At 39.7% G+C, this 22,750-nt stretch overlaps 1 protein-coding gene across 1 annotated transcript in view; it reads right to left on the bottom strand.

The window, feature by feature from the left end:
• Positions 1-210: 210 nt before the first annotated feature.
• The window catches only part of LOC116370638 (NLR family CARD domain-containing protein 3-like), a 127,196-nt gene continuing 104,656 nt past the window's right edge, over positions 211-22,750 (bottom strand). The window contains exons 3-9 of the mRNA XM_031819838.1: positions 9,024-9,108; positions 8,666-8,894; positions 6,061-7,831; positions 5,604-5,777; positions 1,446-1,619; positions 1,188-1,234; positions 211-831 (exon numbers count right to left, since the gene is read on the bottom strand). Of these exons, the coding sequence (XP_031675698.1) occupies positions 293-831; positions 1,188-1,234; positions 1,446-1,619; positions 5,604-5,777; positions 6,061-7,831; positions 8,666-8,894; positions 9,024-9,108 (3,019 nt within the window). The 3' untranslated portion in view covers positions 211-292. The remainder of the gene's footprint in view (positions 832-1,187; positions 1,235-1,445; positions 1,620-5,603; positions 5,778-6,060; positions 7,832-8,665; positions 8,895-9,023; positions 9,109-22,750) is intronic.

The following is a 22,750-nucleotide window of genomic DNA, read 5'->3' as shown; positions in this document are numbered from 1 at the left end:
TGAATGTGTGTGTTTGTCCAGTGTGTGTGTGTGTGTGTGTGTGTGTGTTTATCCAGTGTTTGTGTGTGTAATGTGTGTGTGAGTTCAGTGTGTGTGTGTGAGTCCAGTGTGTGTGAGTGTGTCCAGTGTGTGTGTATGTGTGTTTGTCCAGTGTGAATGTGTGTGTGTGTGTTTATCCAGTGTTTGTGTGTGTAATGTGTGTGTGAGTTCAGTGTGTGTGTGTGAGTCCAGTGTGTGTGAGTGTGTCCAGTGTGTGTGTGTGTATCCAGTGTGTGTTTGTTCTGTGTGTGTATCACTGACAGAGAGACACTGAGTCACCATCATTAAACCAAACCCCAAACCCTGGATAGAGGGACTCAGTGAATGTGGAGGTGAATGTGATCAGGTGGGTCAGTGTGTCAGAGGAGGCTCTATAGAAGGACAGAGTGCCGGCTGACCAGTCCAGATACACTCCTACTCTGTGGGAGCTGGAGGAGGGGACGTCTATGGTAGTCCGATTATTATTGTGCCAGGCAGTGTAACGGTTGTCAGTGCAGAACAGACTCCAGGACATGTCATTGTATCCAAGATAACAGTCATCACCCCTTCCTCTCCTACTGATTCCTTTATATGTCACTCCTATAATAGCCCCCATTATCCCCCTCCACTCTACCTCCCAGTAACAGCGCCCAGTCAGACCCTCTCTACACAGCACCTGTTCACAGCCCTCAAATCTCTCTGGGTGATCAGGATACGGCTGCTCCTCTCTCCTACATGTCACCTTTCTGTTCTCCTCAGACAGAGAGAGGAGTCTGTTTACTGTGTTTAGGTCCAGTGTGAGATCACAGACATCTGATGGATGAAACCAGACACAATATTAGAAATCATCATCATTCACATTAGAATGTTAACTCACTTTTCACGAATTCATTTAATGTAGATGTTTCTAGGTATCAAAAGGAGAAGTTAAGGTAACTTGAGACTTGTTGAATGATCATATGTTATACTGTATGGTAATATAAAACACACAAATACACACATTGTCAAATCAACTCTTTGTAAACTTTGGTGTCCCTGATTTCTGCTTCTGTAGAACTACAGCTGATATTTAATATGACCAAGTAAGTAATGATGGTGGTCTTTGACTTGGACTTAACTTGAATTAAGACTTATTCTTAGTCATATTCTTCACAGCAGTCAACACTCACATTTTCTAAGCCCAGGTTTCATTCTGTTCTCTCCACCATGTTCCACACTGTAGCGGTAAGCAGAAGAACAGACAGTCATTGAGGGATACACACACACACACACACACACACACACACACACACACACACACACACACACACACACACACACACACACACAATATAACTTTGTCCAAGTGGTGGTCAGAATGTTTGTTTTAACCAGCCTGATAAGTCCAACATGTCTGATATGAACATTGACATAAACCCTCTACATACTTGAGTTTCTCCAGTCTGCAGTGTGGATCCTCCAGTCCAGCAGAGAGCAGTCTGACTCCTGAGTCTCCTGGGTGATTGTAGCTCAGGTCCAGCTCTCTCAGGTGTGAGGGGTTTGACCTCAGAGCTGAGACCAGAGAAGCACAGCCTTCCTCTGTGACTAGACAGCCTGACAGCCTGCAAAGAGTCAAATCATATTAAAACCACACTGATATTCTTTGGTGGTGAAAATAGTGGCAGAATATATTTTTCTAAATTTTCATAGGGGGTCTGATCTTTGTGCCTCTGTAACTTTCTCATTCATCATCATTCTCTATTCCTTCATGTTTATTCATAATCATGGTAGCATCCACATGAATGTATAAGTGGAGGCTACAACAAAACATGCTAACCCCTCATCATTACCAATAACAGAGGCTACAACAAAACATGCTAACATCTCACCATTACCAATAACAGAGACTACAACAAAACATGCTAAACTCTCACCATTACCAATAACAGAGGATACAACAAAACATGCTAACCTCTCACCATTACCAATAACAGAGGCTACAACAAAACATGCTAACCTCTCACCATTACCAATAACAGAGGCTACAACAAAACATGCTAACCTCTCACCATTACCAATAACAGAGGCTACAACAAAACATGCTAACCTCTCACCATTACCAATAACAGAGGCTACAACAAAACATGCTAACCTCTCACCATTACCAATAACAGAGGCTACAACAAAACATGCTAACCTCTCACCATTACCAATAACAGAGGCTACAACAAAACATGCTAACCTCTCACCATTACCAACAACAGAGGCTACAACTAAACATACTAACCTCTCACCATCAACCTCAAATAAAAGGTGACATTCTGTACTGTCTCCTAATATGAAACATTATATCTCAAATCCAAAATGCTGGAGCAAAGCACCACATTTAAAACTGTAAGCTTCACTGTCCAAACACATATGGTGTGGACTATGTGTGTCTGGTAAACACATGTGGATCTGATGAACAGTTATCACTTGTTGACCAACTACAGGAATACTGACCTCAGAGTCTCCAGTTTACAGTGGGGATTCCCCAGTCCAGGAGAGAGCAGCTTCACTCCTGAATCCTTCAGGTCATTGTTACTCAGATCCAGCTCTCTCAGGTGTGAGGGGTTTGACCTCTGAGCTGAGACCAGAGAAGCACAGCCTTCCTCTGTGACTAGACAGCCTGACAGCCTGCAAAGAGTCAAATCATATTAAAATCACACTGATATTCTTTGGTGGTGAAAATAATGGCAGTATATCTTTTTTACATGTTCAGATATATCAGTGTCCTGAAACCTTCCATATCTATTCCTACATGAATGTATCGTTATTAGAAATGACAAATTATCCAAGTATTGCTTGTAGATAGAAAGATGCATATTAACAAATATTTCAGTAGACTGACCAGACCAGTTTAAAAGCAGTTTCAGTCAGAAGACAGATAACATGTTTCTAAACAATAATAAATTAATCCTGATGATGCCTTGATTAAGAAAAATCATGACTGAATCATGAATAATAATGAGTGAGAAAGTTACAGAGGCTACAACAAAACATGCTAACCTCTCACCATTACCAATAACAGAGGCTACAACAAAACATACTAACCTCTCACCATTACCAATAACAGAGACTACAACAAAACATGCTAACCTCTCACCATTACCAATAACAGAGGCTACAACAAAACATGCTAACCTCTCACCATTACCAATAACAGAGGCTACAACAAAACATACTAACCTCTCACCATTACCAATAACAGAGACTACAACAAAACATGCTAACCTCTCACCATTACCAATAACAGAGGCTACAACAAAACATGCTAACCTCTCACCATAACCAATAACAGAGGATACAAGAAAACATGCTAACCTCTCACCATTACCAATAACAGAGGCTACAACAAAACATGCTAACCTCTCACCATAACCAATAACAGAGGCTACAAGAAAACATGCTAACCTCTCACCATTACCAATAACAGAGGCTACAACAAAACATGCTAACCTCTCACCATTACCAATAACAGAGGCTACAACAACACATGCTAACCTCTCACAATTACCAATAACAGAGGCTACAACAAAACATGCTAACCTCTCACCAATACCAATAACAGAGACTACAACAAAACATACTAACCTCTCACCATTACCAATAACAGAGACTACAACAAAACATACTAACCTCTCACCATTACCAATAACAGAGGGGGTCTGATCTAGTAGCATCCACATGAATGTAGAAGTGTTCAGAAACATCTTCTATTCTTACTGACAATACAAGTGAAGTGACTCCAAAATGACAGGACATTATTCACCATTCAGTTTCTATTAGGAAAACATCTAAAACACAACCAAGACAAACTGCAAGTGTATTCGACAAGTCAGTAGAATCACAAGCTTGGTGTAATCACTGCAGGCTTGGAATATGGGACCAAATACTAAACTTTCGACTAAAATAATTTATCCAAAATTGTATGACTTTTTCAAATGGGAGAACTAGATACATGAAGTGTTTTAATTTATAAACAGTAAAATATATCTATGAAAATACCTTTAAATAAAAGGTGACATTCTGTCCTGTCTCCTAATATGAAACATTGTATCTCAAATCCAAAATGCTGGAGCAGAGCACCACATTTAAAACTGTAAGCTTCACTGTCCAATCACATATGGTGTGGACTATGTGTGTCTGGTAAACACATGTGGATCTGGTGAACAGTTATCACTTGTTGACCAACTACAGGAATACTGACCTCAGAGTCTCCAGTTTACAGTGGGGATTCCCCAGTCCAGCAGAGAGCAGCTTCACCTCTGAATCCTTCAGGTCATTGTTACTCAGGTCCAGCACTCTCAGGTGTGAGGGGTTTGACCTCAGAGCTGAGACCAGAGAAGCACAGCCTTCCTCTGTGACTAGGCAGCCTGACAGCCTGCAAAGAGTCAAATCATTTTAAAATCACACTGATATTCTTTGGTGGTGAAAATAGTGGCAGTATATTTTTTCAACATATGGAACCTTCCATATCTATTCGTAAATTAATGTATCATCATTAAAAATGACAAATGATCAAAGTATTGCCTGCAGATAGAAACATGTAAAGTACAAATATTTGAGTAGACTGACCATACCAGTTTAAAAAGCAGTATCAGTCAGAAGACAGACAGTGAGGTATCAGATTTAGATTGTATTGAGTATACAGTCCACACCATATCTATTTAGACAGTGAGGTATCAGATTTAGATTGTATTGAGTATACAGTCCACACCATATCTATTTAGACAGTGAGGTATCAGATATAGATTGTATTGAGTATACAGTCCACACCATATCTATTTAGACAGTGAGGTATCAGATTTAGATTGTATTGAGTATATAGTCCACACCATATCTATTTAGACAGTGAGGTATCAGATTGTATTGAGTATACAGTCCACACCATATCTATTTAGACAGTGAGGTATCAGATTGTATTGAGTATACAGTCCACACCATATCTATTTAGACAGTGAGGTATCAGATTGTATTGAGTATACAGTCCACACCATACAGTATATAATGTCACCTTTAATTTGAGGATATTTTAATACATATCTGTTTCAACGTTTAGAAATAAAAGCATTTTATGTATCTAGTCCCCCTTTTGAAGAAGTCATAACTATTCTGACACTTAAAGTGAATAAATTAGTCAAATGTTTATCTGGTCCCATATTCCTCGAACACAATGACTACATCAAGCCTGTGACGCCTTGACTGAGAAAGATCATGAATGAATCAGTGAGAAAGTTACAGAGGCTACAACAAAACATGCTAACCTCTCACCATTACCAATAACAGAGGCTACAACAAAACATGCTAACCTCTCACCATTACCAATAACAGAGGCTACAACTAAACATATTAACCTCTCACCATTACCCTCAAATAAAAGGTGACATTCTGTACTGTTACCTAATATTAAACATTCTATTTCCAATCCAAAATGCTGGAGCACCAAATGTAAAACTGTAAGCTTCCCTGTCCAAACACATATGGTGTGGACTATGTGTGTCTGGTAAACACATGTGGATCTGGTGAACAGTTATCACTTGTTGACCAACTACAGGAATACTGACCTCAGAGTCTCCAGTTTACAGTGGGGATTCCCCAGTCCAGCAGAGAGCAGCTTCACTCCTGAATCCTTCAGGTCATTGTTACTCAGGTCCAGCTCTCTCAGGTGTGAGGGGTTTGACCTCAGAGCTGAGACCAGAGAAGCACAGCCTTCCTCTGTGACTCCACAGTCTGACAGCCTGACAAAGAGATCATCATGACTTCACAAACACACTGTTAATTTAACACCAGTAGTGTAGAAGGACAATGGATGCATTTGGTTTATTCTCTCAAACAACATATAGATTCATCTTCCGCTTCCTAGAATTGTATGGTCATATTGTTATACTAATGTGAAAATCAATGAATTTATTGAATATGTTTTTCAATATAATATTATATACATATTATAATACATATTTTTCTCTAAACTGAATATTTCTTCCTGATGATTAGTTCTTATATGTCATTTTATTTACTCACAGAGCAGCTCTGGAGGCTTTGACCACTGGCAGCAGCCTCAGAAGACCTTCCTCTGATCTGGAGTATTTCTTCAGGTCAAACACATCCAGCTCCTTTTCTGAAGTCAGCAACACAAAGACCAGAGCTGACCACTGTGCAGGTGACAGGTTGGGTTTTGAGAGACTTCCTGATCTCAGGTAGCTTTGGATCTCCCCCACGAGAGAATGGTCATTCAGTTCATTCAGACAGTGGAACAGATTGATGCTCCTCTCTGGAGAGAGATTCTCCCTGATCTTCTCCTTGATGTACTTGACTGTTTCTTCATGGCTCTGTGAGCTGATTCTTGTCGTTGTCAGTAGACCTCGTAAGTGCTTCTGATTGGACTCCAGTGAGAGGCCCAGAAGGAAGCGGAGGAAAAGGTCCAGGTTTCCCGTCTCACTTTGTAAGGCTTTATCCACAGCACTCTTGTAGAAAGTAACTGAAGACTCATCTTTTGTTTGCAGTTTGTCCATTAGATTCTCATTGTTGTTGATGAATGAGAGGAACACATATACAGCAGCCAGAAACTCCTGAATGCTCAGATGAACAAAGCAGTACACCTTGTCCTGGTACAGCCCACATTCCTCTTTAAAGAGCTGTGTGCACAATCCTGAGTACACTGAGGCTTCATTGACATCAATGCCAGCCTCTTTCAGGTCTTCTTCATAGAAAATCAGATTGCCATTCACAAGCTGTTGAAAAGCCAGTTTTCCCAGTGACAGAATGCTCTTTTTATTCCAGTGTGGACCTGTCTCTTCTTTCCCAAGATACTTTTCATTCTTCTGTTTGGTATGAAACACCACAAGGTGTGTGTACATCTCAGTCAGAGTCTTGGGCATCTCTTCTCTCTTATGTTTCAGCATGTGTTCAAGGACTGTTGCAGAAATCCAACAGAAGACTGGAATGTGGCACATGATGTGGAGGCTCCTTGATGTCTTTATGTGTGAGATGATTCTGCTGGCCAGGTCCTCATCACTGAATCTCTTCCTGAAGTACTCCTCCTTCTGTGGGTCATTGAACCCTCGTACCTCTGTCACCTGGTCAACACACCCAGAAGGGATCTTATTGGCTGCTGCAGGTCGGGTAGTTATCCAGAGGAGAGCAGAGGGGAGCAGATTTCCCTTGATGAGATTTGTCAGCAGAACATCCACTGAGGTTGACTCTGTGACGTCCCAACAGATCTTGTTCTTCTGGAAGTCTAGGGGCAGTCGGCACTCATCCAGACCATCAAAGATGAACAGAACTTTGTACTTGTCGTAGTTGGAGATTCCTGATTGTTTGGTTTCCATTGAGAAGTGATTGAGATGTTCAATGAAAGTGTGTTTGTCCTCTTTCATCAAATTCAGCTCCCGAAAAGGGAATGAAAATACAAATTGGACATCCTGATTTGCTTTTCCTTCAGCCCAGTCCAGAATGAACTTCTGCACAGAGACTGTTTTTCCAATGCCAGCGACTCCCTTTGTCAGCACAGTTCTGATAAGTTTGTCTTGTCCAGTTAAGGGTTTGAAGATATCATTACATTTGATTGCAGTCTCTGGTCTTGCTTGTTTCCTGGTTGTTGTCTCAATCTGTCTCAGCTCATGTTCATTATTGACCTCTCCTGTTCCACCCTCTGTGATGTAGAGCTCTGTGTAGATCTTATTGAGAAGTGTTGGGTTTCCTTGTTTAGCGATCCCCTCAAATACACATTGAAACTTCTTCTTTAGATTAGATTTGAGTTCACGTTGGCAAATCACAGCAGGATCATCTGAATCTAGAAATAACACAGAGGATATTAATATTACGTCTGTTTTAATGTCTACAGTATTGTAGGACTGTTATAAAGTTGTACATTATAATAATTTATTGTCTTAACTGACTGTATAAATGTGTAAATGTTTTCCTAATGCATTACAGACTGGTGTGACTGATTATATTATTATTGATATTTTTTTTAATTACTCCTTTTTCTCCCCAATTCCAATTGTGTTAGTAGCTGCTATCTTGTCTCATCGCTACAACTCCCGTACGGGCTCGGGAGAGACGAATGTTGAAAGTCATGCGTCCGCCGATATACAACCCAACCCAAGCTTCTTAACACAGCGCACATCCAACCCGGAAGCCAGCCGCACCAATGTGCCAGAGGAAACACCGTGCACCTGGCAACCTTGGTTAGCGCGCACTGTGCCCGGCCCGCCACAGGAGTCACTGGTGCGCGATGAGACAACGACCTCCCGGTCACGGCCGGTTACGACAGAGCCTGGGCGCGAACCCAGAGTCTCTGATGGCACAGCTGGCGCTGCAGTACAGCACCCTTAACCACTGCGCCACCCGGGAGGCCTCATTGATGGTATTATTAATGTTGTCTCTCTCTCTCTAAATTATTGGTATTATTGATGGTATTATTAATGTTCTCTCTCTCTCTAATTTAATCACCACAACACGTCCCTGCTGCTACTTGATGAGGTCACTAGGTGTTGTGTTAAGGCTGCTACAATATCATTAAGTTACACAGCTACTTTAGCTGTACTTTAGCTACAGCTTTTAAATGTTATAAAATGTTATAATGTTATAAAACAGCATTCATCATGAGGCAGACAGCTCTTACATTTCTCCAGTGTGTCAGCAAGCTCCTTCTGGTTCATTTTCCTCAGGACGTGCAGTGTGATCTTCAGAGCCCCCTCTCTGGCACTGCTCTCCTGCTGCTCATCTTCAGGGTCCACCACTTCCTTATCCTGCTTCTGACTCTCTAAGCCTTCTGGGAGTTCTGGACTAAGAATCCTCTTGAACATCTTCAGCTCGTTCTTCACAAATGTCATAATTTTCTCTTCAAGCAACTGAAATAAATAAAGTAAATAAGTTAAGCAAGAGAATAAATGCTTTCTCATTAACACATTAATGAATGATTGACAGATCAACTTTACTTGAGGTAAACAAAAACAAATGTACATAACAGGACCACATACACTGAATATGGAGGCCAGGTCTGTTTGATGACTCTGGGAAGACTGACCACTGAGAATCTCTGACTCTGATCTCTCCTGTTGGTTTCTGTGGACAAAACATGAGATTAAATATCCTCATCCAGGGAGTGCACACACACACACACACACACACACACACACACACACACACACACACACACACACACACACACACACGGAGGGAATGTTGTGTTTGTTTAATATTGTTTTACGACTACGAAAATGGACAAAAGGATGAGCCTATGGATTATGAAAACAACAATAAATGGGAAAAGAGAAATGACTAGAGACCGTGTTGTTTAACTCACTGACCAGGACCCATGAGTTCTTCTTACCTTTGTTCAGTAGAAAAGTCTCCCTCTCTAAAGTTTAGAGGTTGATCCATAGACTGGTCACTCTTCATGGACACACAGCTGGGAACAGGGGAGGCTGGTCTCTCCTGCTTGAATGGTCTTCAACACAACAGAGACAAACATTACATCTCTCATCTACTCTGAGCTCAGATGGGGAAACATAAGAAGAGTTTCACAAATAGAACTGACTTCCAGACGTTAGTTAATGGCGCGAGCAGTGTGTCATTTTTAATGACGAAATTCATTTAGCGTCGCGAGCGTTGTAGTCAGTCTGTCAGCCCCGCTAAAAGGCTGGTGTCGTTACTCTGCCTTCTCCGGGGGATGTTGAGGTACATTTACTAACCGGGAGGGTTGAATGATGTAATTTATTGAAGGGCTGGAAGACGCACTCTCGCGGTTGTTTACTCACAATATCAGATATTAAGATGATTTTTATAATGAATGTAAACTCAGGTTCAATACCTGCTATTGAGGCGCTAGCTAGCTTACCGAGCTGTACCGACTAGCTAGGATAACTAGGATGCTGCTGGTAGAGTAGATAGCTAGCTTACCGAGCTGTACCGACTGGCTAGCAGGTCATTTCTGTCCCTCGTCTCGATGATGATGACGAATCCGGTGAACCACAAAATGAAACAAGGATAGAGAGTGAAAAGGATCTGGCTACACTCATAATGTCCCTGACCGTAAAGAAAAATGCAAATTGAACAATAAACTTCGGTGTCTCAACACTGTAACAAACTCCGTCGTTATTCCCCAAGATCACCTCAGTCCACTCTGCGCGTAACCGGCTTGGCGCCACAAGGACTGTTCTGTACGTGGACGCGGACAGTTCTGTACGTGGACGCGGACAGTTCTGTACGTGGACGCGGACAGTTCTGTACGGGGACGCGGACAGTTCTGTACGTGGACGCGGACAGTTCTGTACGTGGACGCGGACAGTTCTGTACGTGGACGCGGACAGTTCTGTACGTGGACGCGGACAGTTCTGTACGTGGACGCGGACAGTTCTGTACGTGGACGCGGACAGTTCTGTACGTGGACGCGGACAGTTCTGTACGGGGACGGGGACAGTTCTGTACGGGGACGCGGACAGTTCTGTACGGGGACGCGGACAGTTCTGTACGGGGACGCGGACAGTTCCAGAACGCGGACATGAGCAGTGGAACACAATCAACTGAACCCAGTCTTTACAGTGGGTTACATTAGTAATATTCATTTATTATTATTATGTAAAACAAACATTCTATGTCTTTTTATAACAATATGTTGAGATCTGGGTCCATACCCACAAAGTGTCTCAGAGTAGAACATTGGTCGTATAAGTGCTGAGAATAAAGACATTTTACACTTATGGGTATAAATGACCTAGTTACCTACCCATTACCTAAATTACCTACCCACCTAGTCGGCAGATATTTAGGACACCTCGTGAGCTGTCCTAAGTAGTTAAGAGTTAACAGCAGCTGTCCTAAGTAGTTAAGAGTTAACAGCAGGTGTCCTAAGTAGTTAAGAGTTAACAGCAGGTGTCCTAAGTAGTTAAGAGTTAACAGCAGGTGTCCTAAGTAGTTAAGAGTTAACAGCAGGTGTCTTGATAATACTATAGAATAATGCAGTGAGTCAGTGGTTCCTGAGCCACATGTAATTGCTTTGCAGTAGTTAAAATAATGTTTTTATATTTCTATGTGATCAACCCATTAATAATATAGACCTACATGCAACAGTATGTCTTGTGCTTTTGGCAATGAGTTATGTATAATAATTATGTATAACTGCATAGCATTTTGTCTTCATTTTGGCAGATTAACTCATGCTTATTTCTGAAGATTAACTCAGGTTGGAGTTGGCGCTGTGACCGAAAGGTGGCTGGTTCGAATCCCGGGCCGGGTGCTGGAAAAAACAGGTGGAATTGATCTGACCACTGGAGGGCTGCTGGGTTCACATCCTCAAAACATGAACCTTTTGTTGATCAGAACTCTAGAGGTTCTTCTTCAATGAACACTCAAATATATGATTTATTCCTTAAGGAACCTTATTTTCTAAACACATAGAGTGTATAATAATAAACACGTTGTTCTTCTGATTATTTAATTATCTACATCATGTTATTTCAAGTTCTCCCTTTGGAGCACAACATCATGTTGTTATTTAATTATCTACATGTTGTTAAATAATAATCCTAAACTGGGCATGGATATAAATTGGGCATTTGAAGGCATCTAGGGTGTAATATGTGATCAATGAAAATGAACATTGTATGCAACGTTGTGGGCAACATTATTGGCAAGGGACTTGATGCCTTCTATTCCAAAGATATTTAGAGTTGTTAAACGGGTGTGAAGAGTGTGTTGATATAACGGTAACAACCATCAGAATTGGTTTAAAAAAAATACGCATTCTACTATACTAGGCAATAATTAAGAGCAGGCAAAGTGGTCGTGTCATGTAAAAATTCTATCAAATTTCTGACATTGCAACGAGTACAGTCAGGGTGCCATGGAACCCTGCAGTACCTTCCGCAGACCCCGGATTGAGAACCCCTGCAGTACCTCCACAGACCCCGGATTGAGAACCCCTGCAGTACCTCCACAGACTCCAGATTGAGAACCCCTGCAGTACCTCCACAGACCCCGGATTGAGAACCCCTGCAGTACCTCCTCAGACCCCGGATTGAGAACCCCTGCAGTACCTCCCCAGACCCCGGATTGAGAACCCCTGGAGTACCTCCTCAGACCCCGGATTGAGAACCCCTGCAGTACCTCCCCAGACCCCGGATTGAGAACCCCTGCAGTACCTCCACAGACCCCGGATTGAGAACCCCTGCAGTACCTCCCCAGACCCCGGATTGAGAACCCCTGATTTAGCAGATGCTCTTATCCAGAGTGATTTACAGTAAGTGCTGTTTTAGGTGAGACAACCCATATCACATTCAAATATACAGGATACGAACATTCCATTCCTGATGAACAATGGATATATAGTGTTTCATCTTAAGATAGCTATTTATTTTTTGAATGAACTCGATAAATTCTTTATAAATGGTCATCTTACCTCTTAGCTTTGGTGTCATGTCCCTCAGAGAGATGCATTTTAGAGGCAAGGCCCCCCTCCTCTCTCGCCCCAGAGAGACTCATTTTAGAGGCAGGGCCCACCTCCTCTCTCTCCCCAGAGAGACTCATTTTAGAGCACTGACCCCTAAACAGAGATCCAACATGTTAGTTGTGGTTAACACAGTGACAACTAAACAGAGATCCAACATGTTGGTTGTGTTTAACACAGTGACAACTAAACAGAGATCCATCATGTTGGTTGTGGTTAACACAGTGACACCTAAACAGAGATCCATCATGTTGGTTGTGGTTAACACAGTGACAACTAAACAGAGATCCAACATGTTGGTTGTGGTTAACACAGTGACAACTAAACAGAGATCCAACATGTTGGTTGTGGTTAACACAGTAACAACTAAACAGAGATCCAGCATGTTGGTTGTGGTTAACACAGTGACACCTAAACAGAGATCCAGGATGTTAGTTGTGATTAACACAGTGACAACTAAACAGAGATCCAACATGTTGGTTGTGGTTAACACAGTGACAACTAAACAGAGATCCAACATGTTGGTTGTGTTTAACACAGTGACAACTAAACAGAGATCCATCATGTTGGTTGTGGTTAACACAGTGACAACTAAACAGAGATCCAACATGTTGGTTGTGTTTAACACAGTGACAACTAAACAGAGATCCATCATGTTGGTTGTGGTTAACACAGTGACACCTAAACAGAGATCCATCATGTTGGTTGTGGTTAACACAGTGACAACTAAACAGAGATCCAGCATGTTGGTTGTGGTTAACACAGTGACAACTAAACAGAGATCCAACATGTTGGTTGTGGTTAACACAGTGACAACTAAACAGAGATCCAACATGTTGGTTGTGGTTAACACAGTGACAACTAAACAGAGATCCAACATGTTGGTTGTGGTTAACACAGTGACAACTAAACAGAGATCCAACATGTTGGTTGTGGTTAACACAGTGACAACTAAACAGAGATCCAGCATGTTGGTTGTGGTTAACACAGTGACAACTAAACAGAGATCCAACATGTTGGTTGTGGTTAACACAGTGACAACTAAACAGAGATCCAACATGTTGGTTGTGGTTAACACAGTGACAACTAAACAGAGATCCAACATGTTGGTTGTGGTTAACACAGTGACAACTAAACAGAGATCCAGCATGTTGGTTGTGGTTAACACAGTGACAACTAAACAGAAATCCAACATGTTGGTTGTGGTTAACACAGTGACAACTAAACAGAGATCCAACATGTTGGTTGTGGTTAACACAGTGACAACTAAACAGAGATCCAACATGTTGGTTGTGGTTAACACAGTGACAACTAAACAGAGATCCAACATGTTGGTTGTGGTTAACACAGTGACACCTAAACAGAGATCCATCATGTTGGTTGTGGTTAACACAGTGACAACTAAACAGAGATCCAACATGTTGGTTGTGGTTAACACAGTGACAACTAAACAGAGATCCAACATGTTGGTTGTGGTTAACACAGTGACAACTAAACAGAGATCCAACATGTTGGTTGTGGTTAACACAGTGACAACTAAACAGAGATCCAACATGTTGGTTGTGGTTAACACAGTGACAACTAAACAGAGATCCAACATGTTGGTTGTGGTTAACACAGTGACAACTAAACAGAGATCCAACATGTTGGTTGTGGTTAACACAGTGACAACTAAACAGAGATCCAACATGTTGGTTGTGGTTAACACAGTGACAACTAAACAGAGATCCAACATGTTGGTTGTGGTTAACACAGTGACAACTAAACAGAGATCCAACATGTTGGTTGTGTTTAACACAGTGACAACTAAACAGAGATCCAACATGTTGGTTGTGGTTAACACAGTGACAACTAAACAGAGATCCAACATGTTGGTTGTGGTTAACACAGTGACACCTAAACAGAGATCCAACATGTTGGTTGTGGTTAACACAGTGACAACTAAACAGAGATCCAACATGTTGGTTGTGGTTAACACAGTGACAACTAAACAGAGATCCAACATGTTGGTTGTGGTTAACACAGTGACAACTAAACAGAGATCCAACATGTTGGTTGTGGTTAACACAGTGACAACTAAACAGAGATCCAGCATGTTAGTTGTGGTTAACACAGTGACAACTAAACAGAGATCCAACATGTTGGTTGTGGTTAACACAGTGACAACTAAACAGAGATCCAACATGTTGGTTGTGGTTAACACAGTGACAACTAAACAGAGATCCAACATGTTGGTTGTGGTTAACACAGTGACAACTAAACAGAGATCCAACATGTTGGTTGTGGTTAACACAGTGACAACTAAACAGAGATCCAACATGTTGGTTGTGGTTAACACAGTGACAACTAAACAGAGATCCAACATGTTGGTTGTGGTTAACACAGTGACAACTAAACAGAGATCCAACATGTTGGTTGTGGTTAACACAGTGACAACTAAACAGAGATCCAGCATGTTAGTTGTGGTTAACACAGTGACAACTAAACAGAGATCCAACATGTTGGTTGTGGTTAACACAGTGACAACTAAACAGAGATCCAACATGTTGGTTGTGGTTAACACAGTGACAACTAAACAGAGATCCAACATGTTGGTTGTGGTTAACACAGTGACAACTAAACAGAGATCCAACATGTTGGTTGTGGTTAACACAGTGACAACTAAACAGAGATCCAACATGTTGGTTGTGGTTAACACAGTGACAACTAAACAGAGATCCAACATGTTGGTTGTGGTTAACACAGTGACAACTAAACAGAGATCCATCATGTTGGTTGTGGTTAACACAGTGACAACTAAACAGAGATCCAACATGTTGGTTGTGGTTAACACAGTGACAACTAAACAGAGATCCAACATGTTGGTTGTGGTTAACACAGTGACAACTAAACAGAGATCCAACATGTTGGTTGTGGTTAACACGGTGACAACTAAACAGAGATCCAACATGTTGGTTGTGGTTAACACAGTGACAACTAAACAGAGATCCAACATGTTGGTTGTGGTTAACACAGTGACAACTAAACAGAGATCCAACATGTTGGTTGTGGTTAACACAGTGACAACTAAACAGAGATCCAACATGTTGGTTGTGGTTAACACAGTGACAACTAAACAGAGATCCAACATGTTGGTTGTGGTTAACACAGTGACAACTAAACAGAGATCCAACATGTTGGTTGTGGTTAACACAGTGACAACTAAACAGAGATCCAACATGTTGGTTGTGGTTAACACAGTGACAACTAAACAGAGATCCAACATGTTGGTTGTGGTTAACACAGTGACAACTAAACAGAGATCCAACATGTTGGTTGTGGTTAACACAGTGACAACTAAACAGAGATCCAACATGTTGGTTGTGGTTAACACAGTGACAACTAAACAGAGATCCAACATGTTGGTTGTGGTTAACACAGTGACAACTAAACAGAGATCCAACATGTTGGTTGTGGTTAACACAGTGACAACTAAACAGAGATCCAACATGTTGGTTGTGGTTAACACAGTGACAACTAAACAGAGATCCAACATGTTGGTTGTGGTTAACACAGTGACAACTAAACAGAGATCCAACATGTTGGTTGTGTTTAACACAGTGACAACTAAACAGAGATCCAACATGTTGGTTGTGGTTAACACAGTGACAACTAAACAGAGATCCAACATGTTGGTTGTGGTTAACACAGTGACAACTAAACAGAGATCCAACATGTTGGTTGTGGTTAACACAGTGACAACTAAACAGAGATCCAACATGTTGGTTGTGGTTAACACAGTGACAACTAAACAGAGATCCAACATGTTGGTTGTGGTTAACACAGTGATAACTAAACAGAGATCCAACATGTTGGTTGTGGTTAACACAGTGACAACTAAACAGAGATCCAACATGTTGGTTGTGTTTAACACAGTGACAACTAAACAGAGATCCAACATGTTGGTTGTGGTTAACACAGTGACAACTAAACAGAGATCCAACATGTTGGTTGTGGTTAACACAGTGACAACTCTACAGAGATCCATCATGTTGGTTGTGGTTAACACAGTGACAACTAAACAGAGATCCAACATGGTGGTTGTGGTTAACACAGTGACAACTAAACAGAGATCCAACATGTTGGTTGTGGTTAACACAGTGACAACTAAACAGAGATCCAACATGTTGGTTGTGTTTAACACAGTGACAACTAAACAGAGATCCAACATGTTGGTTGTGGTTAACACAGTGACAACTAAACAGAGATCCAACATGTTGGTTGTGGTTAACACAGTGACAACTCTACAGAGATCCATCATGTTGGTTGTGGTTAACACAGTGACAACTAAACAGAGATCCAACATGGTGGTTGTGGTTAACACAGTGACAACTAAACAGAGATCCAACATGTTGGTTGTGGTTAACACAGTGACAACTAAACAGAGATCCAACATGTTGGTTGTGTTTAACACAGTGACAACTAAACAGAGATCCAACATGTTGGTTGTGTTTAACACAGTAATTCTTGATATTCTCTTTTATTCATTATCTCTTAGATATTAAACACTTACTAACAGACACATCCATACAGTCAGGTGATTTAACTTTTTCTAGCCCATTGACTACTCAGAACCCACACACAAGGCCTGAAAACTAGGCCATGATAGGCCTACATCTTATTTTGGGGCGGCAGGTAGCCTAGTGGTTAGAGTGTTGGGCCAGGAACCAAAAGGTTGCAGGTTTGAATCCCAGAGCTGACAAGGTACAAATTTGTTATTAACTGACTTGTTAAATAAAGTTTGAATAAAATAAAAATAATACAATTCAGATATTAATACTATATACTACTAGATAACCTACAGTGGATATTAATACTATATACTACTAGATAACCTACAGTGGATATTAATACTATATACTACTAGATAACCTACAGTGGATATTAATACTATATACTACTAGATAACCTACAGATATTAATACTATATACTACTAGATAACCTACAGTGGATATTAATACTATATACTACTAGATAACCTACAGTGGGCAAGACGATTTAACAGTTTGCTTAGTACAAATTGACAGATTCATTTATTTAACATGAATAGCAAGGAGATGTTGAGGTAAGAAGTCCTTCTGTTGCCCAGTAGCCTGCTGCTATAGACTACTAAGGATGGTCATCATTTCAATCAATTAATCGAATATTAATACTAATGAACTGAACAGGTCTATGAATCTAATATTAATACTAATGAACTGAACAGGTCTATGAATCTAATATTAATACTATGGTAATGAACTGAACAGGTCTATGAATCTAATATTAATACTATGGTAATGAACTGAACAGGTCTATGAATCTAATATTAATACTATGGTAATGAACTGAACAGGTCTATGAATCTAATATTAATACTAATGAACTGAACAGGTATATGAGTCTAATATTAATACTAATGAACTGAACAGGTCTATGAATCTAATATTAATACTATGGTAATGAACTGAACAGGTCTATGAATCTAATATTAATACTATGGTAATGAACTGAACAGGTCTATGAATCTAATATTAATACTATGGTAATGAACTGAACAGGTCTATGAATCTAATATTAATACTAATGAACTGAACAGGTCTATGAATCTAATATTAATACTATGGTAATGAACTGAACAGGTCTATGAATCTAATATTAATACTAATGAACTGAACAGGTCTATGAATCTAATATTAATACTATGGTAATGAACTGAACAGGTCTATGAATCGAATATTAATACTATGGTAATGAACTGAACAGGTCTATGAATCTAATATTAATACTAATGAACTGAACAGGTCTATGAATCTAATATTAATACTAATGAACTGAACAGGTCTATGAATCTAATATTAATAATAATGAACTGAACAGGTCTATGAATCTAATATTAATACTATGGTAATGAACTGAACAGGTCTATGAATCTAATATTAATACTAATGAACTGAACAGGTCTATGAATCTAATATTAATGCTAATGAACTGAACAGGTCTATGAATCTAATATTAATACTATGGTAATGAACTGAACAGGTCTATGAATCTAATATTAATACTAATGAACTGAACAGGTCTATGAATCTAATATTAATACTATGGTAATGAACTGAACAGGTCTATGAATCTAATATGAATACTAATGAACTGAACAGGTCTATGAATCTAATATTAATACTAATGAACTGAACAGGTCTATGAATCTAATATTAATACTATGGTAATGAACTGAACAGGTCTATGAATCTAATATTAATACTAATTGAGACATTGAGATATAACTGTTACCTTCGATCTAATACATTCTAACATCTGATCAGCCATTGAGATATAACTGTTACCTTCAATCTAATACATTCTAACATCTGATCAGCCATTGAGATAGAACTGTTACCATGGTCACACTTGATAACTTCCAATTGAATTAACTAAACATGGACATTAATAGTTGCACAGTAACACAAGGCTACAACAACAATAATCTGAAGTTACAGGTTATTTATTAAATCAGTGTACCAGCTCCAGTTTGGCTACTCAAGTGGCACAAAACGATTTGCAACGACTCCAGTCATTTCAACATATTTATAGTATAAAATGGTAGCCTAGATAGGCATAAAGATGAATAGCCTGCAGTCGCCTAGATGGGCATAAAGATGAATAGGCTACAGTCGCCTAGATAGGCATAAAGATGAATAGGCTACAGTCGCCTAGATGGGCATAAAGATGAATAGGCTACAGTCGCCTAGATAGGCATAAAGATGAATAGGCTACAGTCGCCTAGATAGGCATAAAGATGAATAGGCTACAGTAGCCTAGATAGGCATAAAGATGAATAGGCTACAGTAGCCTAGATGGGCATAAAGATGAATAGGCTACAGTAGCCTAGATAGGCATAAAGATGAATAGGCTACAGTAGCCTAGATAGGCATAAAGATGAATAGCCTGCAGTCGCCTAGATAGGCATAAAGATGAATAGGCTACAGTAGCCTAGATAGGCATAAAGATGAATAGCCTGCAGTCGCCTAGATGGGCATAAAGATGAATAGGCTACAGTAGCCTAGATAGGCATAAAGATGAATAGGCTACAGTAGCCTAGATGGGCATAAAGATGAATAGCCTGCAGTCGCCTAGATGGGCATAAAGATGAATAGGCTACAGTAGCCTAGATGGGCATAAAGATGAATAGCCTGCAGTAGCCTAGATGGGCATAAAGATGAATAGGCTACAGTAGCCTAGATAGGCATAAAGATGGATAGGCTACAGTAGCCTAGATGGGCATAAAGATGAATAGGCTACAGTAGCCTAGATAGGCATAAAGATGAATAGGCTACAGTAGCCTAGATAGGCATAAAGATGAATAGGCTACAGTAGCCTAGATGGGCATAAAGATGAATAGGCTACAGTAGCCTAGATAGGCATAAAGATGAATAGCCTGCAGTCGCCTAGATGGGCATAAAGATGAATAGCCTGCAGTCGCCTAGATGGGCATAAAGATGAATAGGCTACAGTCGCCTAGATGGGCATAAAGATGAATAGGCTACAGTCGCCTAGATGGGCATAAAGATGAATAGGCTACAGTAGCCTAGATAGGCATAAAGATGAATAGGCTACAGTAGCCTAGATGGGCATAAAGATGAATAGGCTACAGTAGCCTAGATAGGCATAAAGATGAATAGCCTGCAGTCGCCTAGATAGGCATAAAGATGAATAGGCTACAGTCGCCTAGATAGGCATAAAGATGAATAGGCTACAGTAGCCTAGATAGGCATAAAGATGGATAGGCTACAGTAGCCTAGATAGGCATAAAGATGAATAGGCTACAGTAGCCTAGATAGGCATAAAGATGAATAGGCTACAGTAGCCTAGATAGGCATAAAGATGAATAGCCTGCAGTCGCCTAGATGGGCATAAAGATGAATAGGCTACAGTAGCCTAGATAGGCATAAAGATGAATAGGCTACAGTCGCCTAGATAGGCATAAAGATGAATAGGCTACAGTAGCCTAGATAGGCATAAAGATGAATAGGCTACAGTAGCCTAGATAGGCATAAAGATGAATAGGCTACAGTAGCCTAGATAGGCATAAAGATGAATAGGCTACAGTAGCCTAGATAGGCATAAAGATGAATAGGCTATTGATGGCCAACAGATGTTTCGTTCTCCACATTTAAAGTCAGTTTCATTGTGGAGTTTTTCTGAAAGTTCCAGAACTTTGATTTCAAATTTCCACTTGCGACCCAATAACTGAGCATGCATAAAACCCTCCGCGTGATATGGTTTTCCATCAGTAAAGTCGACATTATAATGCCATTTAAACCACCTCTGATTGAATTTATCTCACACGCTCTAGAGCCCCAAAAGTAGTTTTCCTGTGTTTTGTCACCTTATCTCTAGAGAACCTAAAGTAGTTTTCCTGTGTTTTGTCACCTTATCTCTAGAGCCCCTAAAGTAGTTTTCCTGTGCTTTGTCACCTTATCTCTAGAGAACCTAAAGTAGTTGTCCTGTGTTTTGTCACCTTATCTCTAGATAACCTAAAGTCGTTTTCCTGTGTTTTGTCACCTTATCTCTAGAGACCCTTATCTCTAGAGCCCCTATAGTAGTTGTCCTGTGTTTTGTCACCTTATCTCTAGAGCCCCTGAAGTAGTTTTCCTGTGTTGTCACCTTATCTCTAGAGACCATAAAGTAGTTTTCCTGTGTTTTGTCACCTTATCTCTAGAGAACCTAAAGTAGTTTTCCTGTGCTTTGTCACCTTATCTCTAGAGCCTGTAGTTTAGATATCTTTCTAATTATAATTTTCGACATTTGGAAGGTCATTTGTTTGTCAAATATAGTTTGATACATGCAACTTCTCTTCTGTCATAAATTGTTGCCCCAGAAGACTAAATAAAGTAGTTCTCTCCAGAATAATGTGTTACATTGATATACTAAATAAAGTAGTTCTCTCCAGGATAATGATAGACTAAATAAAGTAGTGCTCTCCAGGATAATGATAGACTAAATAAAGTAGTGCTCTCCAGAATAATGATAGACTAAATAAAGTAGTGCTCTCCAGAATAATGTGTTACATTGATAGACTAAATAAAGTAGTTCTCTCCAGAATAATGACAGACTAAATAAAGTAGATCTCTCCATAATAATGTGTTACATTGATGGACTAAATAAAGTAGTGCTCTCCAGAATAATGTGTTACATTGATAGACTAAATAAAGTAGTTCTCTCCAGAATAATGACAGACTAAATAAAGTAGTTCTCTCCATAATAATGTGTTACATTGATGGACTAAATAAAGTAGTTCTCTCCAGAATAATGATAGACTAAATAAAGTAGTTCTCTCCAGAATAATGATAGACTAAATAAAGTAGTTCTCTCCAGGATAATGATAGACTAAATAAAGTAGTGCTCTCCATAATAATGTGTTACATTGATGGACTAAATAAAGTAGTGCTCTCCAGAATAATGTGTTACATTGACAGACTAAATAAATTAGTTCTCTCCAGAATAATGTTTTACATTGATGGACTAAATAAAGTAGTTCTCTCCATAATAATGATAGACTAAATAAAGTAGTTCTCTCCAGAATAATGTGTTACATTGATGGACTAAATAAAGTAGTTCTCTCCATAATAATGTTTTACATTGATAGACTAAATAAAGTAGTTCTCTCCAGAATAATGATAGACTAAATAAAGTAGTGCTCTCCAGAATAATGATAGACTAAATAAAGTAGTTCTCTCCAGAATAATGATAGACTAAATAAAGTAGTGCTCTCCAGAATAATGTGTTACATTGATAGACTAAATAAAGTAGTGCTCTCCAGAGTAATAACAGACTAAATAAAGTAGTGCTCTCCAGAGTAATGATAGACTAAATAAAGTAGTTCTCTCCAGAGTAATGATAGACTAAATAAAGTAGTTCTCTCCAGAATAATGATAGACTAAATAAAGTAGTTCTCTCCAGAATAATGTTTTACATTGATAGACTAAATAAAGTAGTTCTCTCCAGAATAATGATAGACTAAATAAAGTAGTTCTCTCCAGGATAATGTGTTACATTGATAGACTAAATAAAGTAGTTCTCTCCAGAATAATGTGTTACATTGATAGACTAAATAAAGTAGTGCTCTCCAGAGTAATGATAGACTAAATAAAGTAGTTCTCTCCATAATAATGATAGACTAAATAAAGTAGTGCTCTCCAGGATAATGATAGACTAAATAAAGTAGTTCTCTCCAGAAT

Source organism: Oncorhynchus kisutch, unplaced genomic scaffold, assembly GCF_002021735.2.
Source record: "Oncorhynchus kisutch isolate 150728-3 unplaced genomic scaffold, Okis_V2 scaffold2680, whole genome shotgun sequence".
NCBI lineage: Eukaryota > Metazoa > Chordata > Actinopteri > Salmoniformes > Salmonidae > Oncorhynchus > Oncorhynchus kisutch.
Note: the sequence above shows the minus strand (reverse complement) of the source record. Positions and strands in the feature narration are given on the sequence as shown.